The 15,422-nt window shown below is 37.1% G+C and overlaps 1 protein-coding gene across 3 annotated transcripts in view; it reads left to right on the plus strand.

The window, feature by feature from the left end:
* Positions 1-13,199, plus strand: part of eya1 (EYA transcriptional coactivator and phosphatase 1) — a 191,619-nt gene extending 178,420 nt beyond the window's left edge. For all 3 annotated transcript variants that reach the window (XM_073040646.1, XM_073040663.1, XM_073040654.1), the window contains 3 exons: positions 4,935-5,056; positions 5,565-5,665; positions 11,274-13,199. In XM_073040646.1, the coding sequence (XP_072896747.1) occupies positions 4,935-5,056; positions 5,565-5,665; positions 11,274-11,354 (304 nt within the window). In that variant the 3' untranslated portion in view covers positions 11,355-13,199. The remainder of the gene's footprint in view (positions 1-4,934; positions 5,057-5,564; positions 5,666-11,273) is intronic.
* Positions 13,200-15,422: the final 2,223 nt, after the last annotated feature.

The following is a 15,422-nucleotide window of genomic DNA, read 5'->3' on the forward strand; positions in this document are numbered from 1 at the left end:
TTGTAATACCTGGACTAGATAGTCCAAAAGGTAAATACTGTAAGTGTTATAAACATCTTTTTTATGTTTCTGTTACATTACAGAGGCACAATACAATGCTATGTGTTAAACACCTCATCTTATTTTCCTGTCAATTGACTCCAGAGAAGTTTTACAGTTTCCATAGTTTGAAAGTTTTTCCAAGAATCTTGCAATCACAATCCTTCGTTTGCTTAAGGGCAATCTCAGCCATTCTCTCCCAGAGGAAAATAACAATAAGGAACCATAATTTCAAAATATAGTGAGACAATTAGGGGAAATTCGCTTAGGCTGACCATTTCTGTAACCATATTGTCATCTCTGGTAACACATGATCTCCAGCTCCAGGCTGAAAGTGGACACTATTTCCATTTTCTGTTTTCACAACCCTTTCTTGAACAGACTACTCAATCCATGGTGCAGTAATATTTTCAGCACCCAAGTTCTGCATTGTCATTAAAGATTTTCAAAATCTGAGTCAATATGCTGATTCCTGGATGTTCTCACTATATTTTGAAATGATAATTTTTGACACTACCTGCCAATCTGAGATCAATCATTTGTTCTCATTTTTTACATTCTCTTCAATGCCATTTCCCAATCCATGATCCCCAATTGCATGTGATTTAATCTTGGTAACCAATTTCCTGTGCAAGATATCGTTGAATGTCTTTCAAAAATCCAAACACACCTCTTCACTTGTGCCCCTTGATCAGAATTAGGTTTAATATCACTGACATATGTCATGAAATATGTTGTTTTGCAGCAGCAGTATATTGCAATACATAATAAAGCTATATATTTTTATATATTATATAAATTAAGCAAATAGTGCAAAATGAGAGCAAAAAAAAGTTTTAAAAAAGGAAGGTAGTGTACATGGGTTCATTGTCCATTCAGAAATCTGATGGTGAAGGGGAAGAAGCTGTTCCTAAAAATTAAAGTTTGTGTCTGCAGGCTCCTCTACCTCCTCGATCGTAGCAAAGAGAAGAAGGCATAGTCCTGGGTGGTAGGGGTTCTTAATGACAGATGCTGCCTTTTTGAGGCATTGTCTTTTGAAGATGTCCTCATTACTGGGGAGTCTAGTGCCCATGATGGAGCCCATGGTTGCAGTTTGCAACTTTCTGCCGCTTTTTCCAGTCCTGTGCTGTGGCCCCTCCATTCCACATGGTGATGCAACCAGTTAGAATGCTCCCCACTATATATTTGTAGAAGTTTGTATGAGCCTTTAGTGACATACCAAGTCTCCTCAAAATTTTAATGAAATATAGCCGCTGTAGTGCCTTCTTTGAAATTGCATCAATATGTTGGGCCCAGGATAGATCTTCAGAGATGTTGACACTCAGGAACTTGAAACTGCTCACCCTTTCCACTGCTGATGCCTTGATGAGGTCTGGTGTCTGTTCCCTCAAATCCCCCTTCCTGAAATCCACAATCAATTCCTTGGTCTTACTGGCGCTGAGTGCAAGGTTGTTGTTGCAACACCACTCAACCAGCTGATGCATCTCACTCAACGCCTCCTCATCACCATCTGAAATTCTGCAAACCATATTGTGTGATCATCGGCAAATTTATAAGATGGCGTTTGAGCTGTGTCTAGCCACACAATCGTGGTTGTAGAGAGGGTGGAGCAGTGGGCTAAGCACACATCCTTGAGGTATACCAACGTTGATTGTCAGCAAGGAAGAGATGTTATTTCTGATATTTATCTATAAATTAAAAAATAGGAATATTTGATTATTCCTATCAGAGCTACATTGGCATCATCTTTAAATCTTCCAATAACAAAATACTGAAAGAGCTCCACCCCAGATTGTAGATTCCAGCATTTTTCCTACAACTGTATTTTAGTCAAACAAGTAACTCATACCAAATCCTTGCAAAGTAGTAGGGTCACTTTTGCTTTTTTTCCAATTTGGAGGAACTATTCCAGAATCTGTAAGAGTTGATAATCCACTATTTCCAAAACCACCTCCTTCAAACTGGGATGCGTATCATTGAGTCACTGGGAATTATCAGCTTTCAAGTTCACCAGCATTTCCAATACTATTTTTTACCACCTTCAGTAACTTATTTTTGCAAAATCCTAGATTCTCTGGTATACTGACTGGTATAGTAGACCGACAGCTTCCATACTACTGTGTAGTTACATGTTTTCTCTCTTGGTTCTTTTAACATTGAGACACAGTATTGTGCTAAAGTCTCAGGCACCCGAGATTTTTTAATGCAACTTTTATTTATTAAATGTTTATTTTTTGACTTCTGCATTAGTTTGTAGTAGAAAAGGGCAAATTTTAGATTTTCCAAATGTTAATTTTCCAAAAATTAAATATAATAGAGATTTTTTTTATTTTGTTAAATAAAGTAACATTTCAAATACGAATTTGATTACTTTGTAGGCATATAGCCCAGTGCATGATTAAACACAGATAACAAACAGGTGCCAGTGATCAATGACATCATGAGCTGAATGAACTAAACTGATTAACTGAAACAGGAACGGGTGTAGAAGAAATCTAACTAAAAGGTGAAAGTATGGCAGGTGTGATACTTCCACCACGGCAAGGTGACCATAGAAACAAGACACAAGGTAATCATCCTGCATCAGCAATGTCTTTCCCAAGCAGAAATTTCGCAGCAGGCAAGAGTTTCAAGATGTGCTGTCCAAGCTCCTCTGAAGAAGCACAAAGAAATGACCAAGGTTGAAATCCAGAAACACAGAGGTCAGCACAGAAGCTGAATGCGGCAGATGAGAAATGTTGTACATCAAACTGACATCCCTTCTAAATCAGAGGTCCAGCACTACTATCAGCTCTGAACTCTCGGGGACCACTGGAACCCAGTACAATCCCTCCGCAGTGGCCTTCATTGAAAAGTTGCTGCCAAAAAGCTATTCCTATGAAGTGGAAACAAAGCCAAAAGGCTCACCTATGCACAAAAACACAAGGACTGAGGTGCTGAACAATGACAAGTGAAAATTTGACATTTTTGGCTCAAAGGGGAGGCAGTTTGTCTGTAGTGCTGGAGAGTGCGACATGGACGAGTGTCTGCAGCCAACAATGAAGCATGCTAGAGGTTCCCTGCAGGTTTGGGGCTACATTTCTGCAAATGGAGTTGGTAATCTGGTAAGAATTCATGGAATCCTCAGTGCTGAGAAGTACAAGCAGATTCTCATCCATCATGCAATACCATCAGGGAGGCAGGCATCTGATCAGTCGCAGCATCATTCTACAGCAGGATAATAGCCCTAGATAGATGGCCAAGGTCACAAAGAACTATTTTCAGCAAAAAAAGAAGTAATTCTGCAACAGATGTTATGGCTTCCACATCATCAAGTCTGTATCATACACACAAAATGCTGGAGGAACTCAGCAAGCCACAAAGCATCTATGGAATAGAGTAAACAGTCAACGTTTTAGCTGAGTCATCAGGACTGCCTCAAGCCTGTCTAGGATTACCTGGAGAGACAAAAGCATACAAGGCAGCCATAGTCTGCAGAAGAGCTGTGGCAAGTTCTCCAAGATGTTTGGAAAACTACCAGCTGAATTTCTTATAAAACTGCACAAGTGAACTTAAGAGAATTGATGCAGTTTTAAAGGCAAAGTGTGATAACACCAGATATTGATTTTAATTTAGCTTTATTACTGTTTACTGCTCTTTATAGTAATTTTTTTGATATTAAGGCACTTTTCCTTTCATTATTTTTTAAAGCATCTTTGCTTTACAGAATCTTTTTACGTCTATCTAAGACTTTTGCACAGTACTGTAATGTTTTCAAGCCCCAATCCTTAGGATTCTTTCTATACTCTTATCAAGTTTTAGGAAGATGGGAAGATGACAACCAATGCATCTGCTGTTTCCATGACAACCCAATTCAGTTCTTGTGGATGTAGATTTTCAGGCCTTTGAGATGATCATCTTTTTGTCCTATCAATTTTGATAGCATTATATTTTTAATTAATATTAATTTGCTTTGTGTTGCCATAACAGTGTTGAATAGTAGCATGGTTGTCGGGTGGGGTAGGTGGTTGAGTAACCTCCTTCTGCTTCTCTGTTCTCTATATAACCCTCATCTTCAAAGGGTTCTTTTCTTCTCTAGCATCTCTGCAAGGTTACCTGTATTTACTTCTGTGATGACAGAAGCAAAGTATTTGTTTAATTCCTCTGCTATTTATTTACATTTTTTCCCCATTTCTGATTTTAAAGATGGAGGGGTTCTCTAAGACAAGAGCAGACAGCGTTAAGGTGAGAGTTGGGAGATAAGGAGGGGATCGGAGAAAAAATTCTTTCACCCAGAGCATGGATCAAATCTGGAAAATACTGCCTGAGGGTGTGGTGGATTTAGAGATCCACACAACATTTAAGAAGTATCTGCTGTAGAGTACTTGAATTGTCAAGGCATAGAAGGGTTTGTGCTAAATACTAGGATATAAGGTCAAAAAGGTGGCTGAAACAGCATAAGTGATGCTTTCCTTTATTAAGCAAATCATACAAGAATAGGGTGCTTGTGGTGAAACTGTACACAATGCTACCTAGACCACAGCTTGGTAGCTTTAGTCATCACACTACAGGGAAGATGTGCTTGCAATGGAGAAGGAGCAGAGGAGATTTACTTACAGTGTGTGTCAACTGTTTTGAGATTTTAGAGTAGTACTTAAGTAACATTATATTTCCATTTAATTGTTTATAATAATTTAGCAATATATTATATTCCAGATGTTTAATCAGTTGTCCATAATACAAATAAAAATCAATGTTTCATTATCCATGAGATATATATAAAGCATAGGATATGGAGAATTTATGGTTCTTTTTGTCCGTCTGAATGGCAGAAAGTTACGTAGTTTTGTGATTGATCCATCATACCAGTGCTGTGAAGCAATTATTAATAATGTCTAAACTATGATGTCTTTCAGGTCAAACTGCATAAATATCCTTGTGACAACAACACAACTGATACCTGCTCTTGCCAAAGTCTTACTTTATGGATTAGGAATAGCTTTTCCAATTGAAAACATATATAGTGCAACAAAAATAGGTAAGTAATATTAAAATATGAATTGCAGTTGGTTGTAGTATTTGTATTTCAGTATCATCCATTCCAAATATCTAGAGTATTTACCAGGCTATGCTACATTTTCCCCTATGATATAAGCACATCAGTGTTAATCTCTGGTTATGTTGTTAAGTAAACAGCTTAGAGAGCATGGTTTCAGAATAATGCACACAGGAGTGAGGTGAGTAAACATTTCTTCACACAGCGAGCTGTGAATCTTTGGAATTATCTTCTGTGAAAGACAGTGGGTTTATGGATTACTCTATTCCAGAGGAGTTTCATGGACTTCAAGGAAATCAAGAGCTTACCAGCCCAGATAAATGGCTGGTACCCTTGATGGAGATGGCACAGCTGATTTATGAAATCACACAATAGCAAAAAGTCACTATCATTTCACATATTCTCCCAGCCTCAAAGAAAGCATTTGTTTGTGGTTTATAGTGGGAAGAGTGAAGTTATTTAATTTTTTTTTAAATGTGTTTCACTTTAGGGAAGGAAAGTTGTTTTGAACGAATAATTCAAAGGTTTGGAAGAAAGGTGGTGTATGTTGTTGTGGGAGATGGCATTGAAGAAGAACAAGCTTCCAAAAAGGTAAATGTTTTAATGCTCTCTGTAGTATGCAGTACATATGGATTGTTTCTGAGCTCAATTCATTGACTAAAAGGAAATAATTCCATGTGAATTATATCACATTCTTCTGTGTTACAGTTAGCAAAGCTTTTTAGTAAGTATTTTGGTCGGTTTTAACATCTGATAGATTAAAACTGGTAACAACTGAGAAAATAAATAATATATGCAAGAACTGTAATTGTAAATATGCTTCCAACTATGATCTCTCCCTCTCATTGTGCTTTTGATGGATGGTACTAAATAAAGGGAAAAGTTTGTTCAACAAACTGAAATAATTTTTTGGGATATTGTTCATTTTCTATATTACTGAATATGTTTTACCTTATTAACTACACCATTTGGCAATGTGATGATTTGTGACAAAGGCCAGTAAAACTAGGATGGGATGGAAAGATGAAACCAGCAGTTCAGTGTGGAGAAATGCAAGACAATTTAGTGAAAGTGCACGTTGAAAAATGTAATACTAAATTATGTATAAGACGAAAAGGAGTTGGTTTTGCACCAGTTAGTAACATGCATGCAAATAGATAGGCCAAAGAAGAAGAAATAAAAAATGGTTTTATATCTAAAAGCAAAAAGTTCACTCAGCTGCCAAAATGAATTTATGCAAGATATTAAACTGACTATGGAGTGTTGTGTACAGTGTTGGATGTTTATAGGATGGATAAAAATCAAATTGAAAAAATGCAGCGTCATTTCAGGAACCCAAGCAGAGATAATTAAAACATCGTTAGCAACAGGTGAGATGCCAAGGGATTGGAGGATAGCTAATGTTTATGTGTTATTTAAGGAAGGCTCTAAGAATAAACTGGGAAATTAAAGGCCAGCAAGTCTAGCATTAGTAGTTGGTACATAATTGGAAGGTATTCTCAGGGACCACATTCAGAATTATTTGGATATACAAGGACTAATTAGGGATAGTCACCTTGGCTTTGTGTGTGATAGATCAGATCTAACAAATCTTATAGAATTTTTTGAGGAGGTTACCAGGAACATTGATGAAGGCGAGGCAGTGGATGTTGTCTACATGGACTTCAGCAAGGCCTTTGACAAGGTCCTGTAAGGGAGGTTCATTAAGTTGATTCAGTCACTTGGCATTCAGGATGAGGTAATAAATTAGATTAGACAATGGTTTTGTGGGAGAAACCGGAGAGTGTTAGTAGATGGTTACCTTTCTGACTTGAGTGGTATGCTGCAGGGACTGGTGCTGGGTCCATTGTTGTTTGTTATCTATAATCAATGATCTGGATGATAATATAGAAAATTGGATCAGCAGATTTGCAGATGACAACAAGATTGGGGGTGTAGTGGACAATAAGGAAGACTACCAAAGTTTGCAGAGGGATCCGAACCATCTGGTAAATTGGGCTGAAAGATGGCAGATGGAACTTAATGCAGACAAGGGTAAGATATTGGGAGTACAAACCAGGGTAGGTCTTACATAGTGGGTGTGGTAGAGCATTGAGGAATGCGGCAAAAAAAGGGATCTGGGAATAAAGATCCATAATTCCTTAAAAGCGGCATAACAAGTAAATAGGGTCATAAAGATAGCTTTTGGTGCACTGGCCTTCATAAATCAAGGTGCTGAGTACAGGGTTTCATATATTATGTTAAAGATGTAGAAGACATTGGTGAAGCTTAAATTGGAGTATTGCGTGCAGTTCTGGTCACCTTCCTACAGGAAAGATATTAATAAGATTGAAAGAGTGCAGAGAAAATTTACAAGGATGTTACTGGAACTTGAGCCTGAATTAGAGGACAAGGTTAAGTAAGTTAAGACTTTATTCTTTAGGGTGTAGGAGAATGAGGGAAGACCTTATAGAATTACACAAAATTGAGGAGTAAATGAAAGCAGGGTTTTTTCCCCACTGAGGCTGGGTGAGACAAGAACTACAAGGAAGTCACACAGCATAATGCTTTTACGCTCAAATAGAAACTCTTCTGATTTATAGTGGCTTGGAGGTACACTCCTTCTGAATTAGATTGGCAGTATACTTCCTGTCCTGGGTTGTGCAACCCTGTGTCCGGACGATGGGAGCGCTGCACACCCCATGTCCCAGTGGTGAGTTGGTTTGTTGTTCCCACCATACGGGAATTACGAGTTGTATACCTCTCACCGTACCTGAGTCAAACCTGGAAGAGGACCAGTTCACAACTGGTTTGTCATTTTTTTTTTAGTATTCTATCTCAATTAATACCCAGCATCGATTTTTGGGCACCTACAGTAATAACATTATCCCCTCCCAATATTTAAATGGAGGAATTGATTTACATTTTATAGTATAATGCAATGCATAAACAAGACCATAGCAACATAAAAATCAAGCCTGGTGGCGAGTTTAATGATGGTAAGAATGTGCTGGGTGATGTAAAGAGTGCTATTAGAACCTGACACGGTATCAGCAAGTACTGTTGCTGAAGGGAAACGTGGATGAAAATAGGAGGGATTTTGGGATCCAGATGCAAATTGGGGCTCTACGAGGTTTGATGTGGACAGCGCGAGTGAAGTAGAGCTTGATCCCTGGGAGACTGAAGTGCGCAGTGCCCCCGGGAGATGGGATTCTTGGTGGGAATTGCAGAAGAAACAGAATATCTGTATGAATAGATTTGCAGATTATTCTCTTGCTGAACCTGAATAGCCAGTGGTGGCTAAATTGGAAACTGTTCAAGGAATTTCAAGTCAGCCAGCTGGACAATGGTAGTGTGGTGAGCAACTTACAAAACGGTGGAAGAACTCGGTAGGTCAGGCAGCATCTATTCTCACTGCTGCCATCCGGAAGGAGGTACAGGAGCCTCAGGTCCCATACTACTAGGTTCAAGAAAAGTTATTACCACTCAACCATCAGGCTCTTGAACCAAGAATGATAACTTCACTCACTCCAACACTAATCTACTTCCACAACCTATGGACTTACTCTTAATGACTCAACAACTCATGTTCTCAATACTTATTACTTATTTATTATTATTATTTCTTTTTTTCCCTTTTTTGTATTTGCTTTTTCTTTTATTGCTTTTTCCACATTGGTTGTCTCTTCACCTTTGTTGTATGCAGTCTTTAATTGATTCTATTATTTCCTTGTATTTACTGTGAATGCCCACAAGAAAATGAATTTCAGGGTAGTATATGATGACATATACAGTACTGTGCAAAGGTCCTGGGCACGTGTATATAGCTGTGGTGCCTAAGAGTATTGTACAGTACTGTATTTGTCAACGTGGAGTGGAGAGCTGTGGCGTGGGTGTGGGACAGGTGGCAGAGAAGGAGTATCTGCATGGGCGGTGTTGTGGCTGAATACACTGTCAGCCCTGAGACGCCAGGGGATGGACAACAAACTGAAAATGCAAATATAAATAAACGGCAATAAATGACAAGTATGAAATAACAAGATAAAGAGTTCTTACAGTGAAACCATCAGCTGCGGGGACACCAGAATGAGAATGAGTGTAGCTATCCCCTTTTGTTCAACTATCACCATGGTTGTGGTGTAGTAACTGTTTTTGACCCTGGTGGTGCGAGTCCTGAGGCTCCTATACCCTCTGCCTGATGGCAGCAGAGAGAAAAGAGCACGGCCTGGGCAGTGAGGATCTTGGATGATGGATGTGGCTTTTCTACAGCAACATTTCATGTAGTTGGGAGGATTTCTAGCATCTGCAGAATCTCTTGTGTTTATGATAGTGTGGCGATTCGTATTAGATGTTAGAGGCAGGAGATGGATATTGTGGAATTCATTGAAGTCACAACAGTTTTCATATCTGGCATTGCTAAGGACGTGCTGCAGTGTAGAGACCTGGATGATAGTAACCGATTCATATCATTCTAGAGTTAGCTAAGGTATTTTGAGCATTGTTAACGATGTATTCAAAGTACAAATGCATCTTTGTTGCTGAAATTTAGAGGTTTGCGCATGTGGCACGCAATAAAAGGCAGAAAAAGATTCAGCTGTCACCTTACTTTACCGTAAATAATTTTGTGGTGTGACCGCTCTTAAAGCACTTAAGCAAATGAGTAGATAATTCTTTGTTGTAAAAATTAGGAGACACTTGTGTGTTTGCTCAGTAAAGGGAATTGGTAATTCAGCTTTTAGAGGCTTTGATGTAAACTAAATTCCCTCATAATAACCACATCACTTAGAATGCTAATTAAGGAGCAAGCAGGGGCCTGACCTGAGAGGCAGCGTTCTCTACATTCAAACCGCAGTTAAAGGTAATGAAGAGTGTGGAAATTACTAGGTGCAAAAATGAGGGCGTGTGTATTATTTCTAACCTTTCAAAAAGGTGGTTTTCAGGCAGTATTAAAAATGAATAGCATGCTCCAACAAGCCTTTTCTTTAGGATGCCAGGTCATTGAACAATGAAGATTAATGATGGAAGTTCCATGTCTTGCCGGACAGAAATACATTTTGTGCCGCTGGCTTTTTCCATGTGTCTGTGCTTAGAAATGTTTGGAAGTAAAAGCTAGAAAATAACCACTACCTAGAAGTGTTTATTTAAACAGGTATCTAATTTAGAACGAGGAAAGCAAAAGTGACTCATTCATCAGTAAATGGCACAAATATATTGGGGGGGGGGAGAGATAATATCTGACCCACAAAGAAACTCCTGAGGGGGATATCAACTCTCAACGTATTTCTGTTACACTGTGGTATTGAAGCTGAATCATCTCCTTTATAAAAGGTGACACACAGCTAACAAACAGCAGAGCTAAAGTAATAAGTATTTTTGAAGTCTCATAAAAATCTAATGAGGGTATTTTTTAAATATTTGCTTTGACACATTACTCGAATTGATAGCTGATGAATAAAGTTATCAGCCTCTACAGTAAAGGAGATTTACACAACAAAGAGAAGGCCATTACCTAGGTCAGCGTAAGCATTAAGGATTGGAATGCATTCTTTCTGAGAATATTTACCTTTGATAAGGCTTGGTAATGATCCGAGGAAGAGATTTCAAGTTATTTTTTGACAGGGTCTCCTTCTAATTCACCTGAGAGTCGTATTTCTACAATGAAAGCATTTGTTTTTATAGTGAACAGAACCTGATTGTCATCATTATGTTCCCTGAGTAGTAGCTAGCAGTAACTAGCTAGCACACACATCTTCATTTTAATGAGTCAGGCTCTTCCTGCTATAAATTTCATTCATTGAAAAATAGTCTTATTAACCTTGTTCAGGAGTCAAAATCAGATTATTTAGCTTTTTTTCTGCCCAGTAAGAAGCAGTTTGTGTTGGATCGCTTGTTCATTGTGTGATACTGAACTCTCTGTGCTGGTGTATAATGTAATCCAAAATAATGTTAAAACATGTTGCCATTGAAGGTTGTGTGTCAAAACTTCTTATTGAGTACTTTGGCTATTATCACCAATGGCTTTTCTTAATATTCTAAACTTTTTTAAAACATTGAATATGAGTCACACTTCTAATGAAAGCAGTTTTATTTAAAAAGAACAGGAAAAAATAATTTGTGTGACATAATGTATGTTCTTGAAGTCAAAGCTTGTTTAGAGTTGGCATGTTTTGCCAGAGCAAAGACTGTGTGGTCTCTGATTTGCTGTTTGTGTTATCTGCAGCACACCATGCCATTCTGGAGGATCTCAAGCCACTCTGACCTCATGGCCCTACATCATGCCTTGGAACTGGAGTACTTGTAGCAGTTTGTCGGCACTTTAAGACATAGGATCTCCACCCTCGCTGTTCATGAACTACAGAACTTTTGTACCTTATGGCAGCTCCTTACTACAAAGTGTATGTGGAACCCCAAGTGTTGAAATACAGCCACAGTTTGTCTTGACCGTTGTCCCGATTTTAAATGGAGCTGATTGAATCTCTCGGAAAGCAGCTGACAGCTCTGGGAACTGAATTATCTCTGTATGGTCAGAAGATATGACACTGCTCAATAATGCTGTTTCAATAGGAGTTCATACCAGTGAAGGAAATAGATTCAAGAAGATGCCTAATTTGTTCCCTGCTGAATAAACAAGCAAGTAAATGGTCCTCAGAACAGATGTTATGGCTAATGCTTTAAGCATTGATGGTCATAATAACAAAACTTGTAAAAAAAGTATTGTCATGAGGAATATAAAATTTACACTGATAATTGAGTTGTACAAATGCTAGTGACATATTTTATTTGTGGAGAAAGTTTGCTTCCATTATCACTGATATCCAGGACACTTCTATTATATATAAACTGATGGTTTTGCTTTAACAATTGTGAAGGTACTTAAAGTAGGATTTTGCCATCAGAAGCAGCAAGCACATGTGATTTTGTCATGTCTCAAAGTAGTTTACAGAAATGAAAGTTTTCTTATAATTTAAGATGACTGTTTACTTTGCTAAGACAATCATGTACAGAAAAGGTCATTTTTTTTGTAAATTTGTAATCAGGCAATTATTTTGCATATTGCTATGTTAAAAGCAATTGAAAGGTAGCAATGCCTAGTCTGTGATATGTGTGGCAAGGCATTGTGTGCGCAATGAAACTGTGCTGTGCCTTAAAGCATTGGTGTGTTATAATGCAATGTTTTTTTTGGTAAATATGTAGATAATGTTTTTTTAGATAATTTTGTCAAGACCAAAACCATGGATGTCAAGTGTCAAGGTTTATCTGCTTTCTTTTTCTAACTTTCCTATTTCTCCAAATTAATATTATACTTTTTTTCTTCAAAAGAAAAATACTCTACTTGAATAAACTAGAAAATGATTCCCTGCTCCCTTCTTACACAAGTAATATGGATTATATATAGTATATATTTTTATTATAAATCCTGTTTCTTTTAATACTGAGTAGCATGCGGAGTACGTTCCTATAACTGTATGCCCTTATAGTGTCTACATTCTTTTTTTATGGAAGTACATCAGCAAAATAATGTTTAAATTGTTTTGTTCAAGTGGTCAGGTCCTTTTCCTACTGTCAATCTTTCAAGCAAATGTTAGTATTACCAACTACTAAAGATTTAACTGATATTTTGATAGGACTTGATCTTACAATGGTTCATCACTCATTATTACAGAAAACTACAGGCTTGACCTATTTACCGTTCATGCTCCTAACTATAGCTTACAATGTTTTCCCTCTCTAGCCAACATATGGTCTCTGCAAAGGATCTTATATTCTCCCCATTTACTTAAAAGACGTATTTCTTTGTAAAAATCTATTCCTTTATAAAGTCTCACAGGAGCTGTGCATCACAGCAATTGCAAAAAAAAAGTATATTAACATAAAATCTCTATTGCTTCATGATTACTACTAATAGATCAAGACCACAGTGAACTGTTGTTGCTAATTGGTAATCAAATGATTGCAAATAAAAAATCAATAATGATAAAAATCACTGTGGATTATTGTTTTGTGTTTTGCAGTAACAATGACTGGAAATTAGCACTCTCCACTTAGCTTCACTGTTAAAAAAAAATTACGTCTGAAAAATACATGTACAAACCACCTTATAATTATGAGTTAAGTTAATAAAATTCAATTTGTGATATGGAAGCTGATTATCAATTTTAGGTGTTTTCTTAATAAATGAACAGTGTGCTTTATTAGTTAATGCTTATCAAATAAAGGCCATAATTTATTTTTATATTTGTCTGATATTCATATTTCCAAGTAAAACAGATTACTTTGTGATGTTTTTGAAGGCATGATGTCTTAAATTTGTTTGTTCCTGGTAACAATTCATCTGGGATGCCCAAACTTCAGGCTGTTAAAGACAGACTTACTGTAACATAAAGAATCACAGCATCAGCTGTCATAACTTTCCTATTGATATTAGATTAAAACCATTTCAAATTTACATAAAGCTAATGGTGCCATCCCCTTACATATGAATGATAGATACGCAAGGTCATTCACTCACTGGAGAATTGATTCGACTGATAACAATTGCAATTATTCTGCACGAATATGTTAAAATACGGTATTTTCTGAAATATATAAAGGTATAACCAAGCGTGTGTAATTCTGCACTTACAGTGTGTAAAGCAGCTGTCACACATGCAGACTTGTGACTATAACTATACATACACTTATGAGCTCCCTATGATGCCTTCCTTAATACTTTGGCAATTTGTAATTAAAATAGCAATATACTTGAACATAGAACAGCACAGGGCAGGGCAGGCTCTTCAACATCACCAGCTGTACTGTTTCATGTTCAATGTTCTAATATATTGTTGGTTGGGTAGGTATTTTTTGACCATTCCTTTGCATGCATCCTGTCAATCTATATGCTTTCTTCCCCACTTACTCAACAACCATTCAGTTTGCATCAGTCTGTAATTCAAATTGAAATGTGAAATTGCCGTTCTATATATCTTCAATGCAGTTTTCTGTCATTCAACAAGAGGATTTAATTTCTTTTAGTTATAATTAACGACTATAAATTACACATCGTTAGCTCCATCAAAGGGCAAATAAATGACTCTGATGTAAGGAAAGCAAGGGAGGAATGGTATCAAATTAATAAATGCATTATTTAAGTGGTTTGTATCACACATTTAAAAGCACCATCAACAAAATTCTTCAAAAACTGGAATGAAACTTTAAAGATTTATTATGGAAAGCATCCATGAATAATTTGTCAAACTAAATATTTGAAACGCATATTTTAAAGTATAAATTGTTACAGGAAAAGATAACTGCTGTATTATTAAATGTGGATTCTATTTCATCCTTGTAGCACTGTCTCCTTTATTACTGTCACATTCTGTTGTTTCAAAACGTACTGGGTGCAGAGAATGGTAAAGGCTGAGGAGAGGTCTGATAGAGATTTATGTAATTATGGGAGGCATAAACAGAGTTGACTGTCAATAGCTTTTCCTCAGGGTTGTAATGTCTAATACCAGAGGGCATGTATTCAAGGTTAGAGCGGGTAAATTCAAAGGAGATGTGCAGGCAATTTTTTACTATGGTAATGGAGGCAAATACCAGAGAGGTGTTCAAGAGGCTCTTAGACTGGACAGGAATGTGCAGGAAGTCGACATTGGGTAGGCAGAAAGGATTACTTTAGTTGGGCATTTGACTACTAATTTAATTATTTTGGCACAACATCGTAGGCTAAAGGATCTCTTCCTTCTCTGTACTGAACGTAGTTCTATGTTCTAAGTCTATTAGAAGAGTTATTTTGCACGTTATGTAGGTTAAACAGATTTCTTGAAGAAAACAATTGTACATAGGGATTCTAAGATTTGTGAAATATTCACATTCCTTTGTCTTATTTTACTGTTTCCTGCAGACCTGTCATTGTCTTACTCGCGTTAAAATGTACTTGAATTCCACCGTAAGGAATTATACCAATAATCCATATCTATAGAGAGAAATGATTAGTTATAAAGCAGATACAGAACAGGACGAATTTATACGCCTGAAACTCTTAATATTCCTGTTCTGCTTTGAATTTGAGTGTCGTGTATGTTAAAGCATTTGTAGTTTTGATTTCTTAAAAAAATTAAGGACATTCTATAATATTACAAATAAGAGAGTCCTGCCGAAGGGTTTCAGCCCGAAAAGTCGGCTGTATTCTTTCCCTAGATGTTGCCTGGTCTGCTGAGTTCCTCCAGCATTTTGTGGGTGTTGATTATGATATTACGTTGATTCATTTCAGCAAGCAAATTCGAATGTGCAATTAAGCTACAAATTTGGTCCTGGTGCAAACTAGTTTTGCATCTTCAAAGTTCATTTGTGTGGTTCTCAGTCAGTTTCTGATCCAAAGCGAATA

Source organism: Hemitrygon akajei, chromosome 1 (assembly GCF_048418815.1).
Source record: "Hemitrygon akajei chromosome 1, sHemAka1.3, whole genome shotgun sequence".
In the NCBI taxonomy this organism is placed as follows: domain Eukaryota; kingdom Metazoa; phylum Chordata; class Chondrichthyes; order Myliobatiformes; family Dasyatidae; genus Hemitrygon; species Hemitrygon akajei.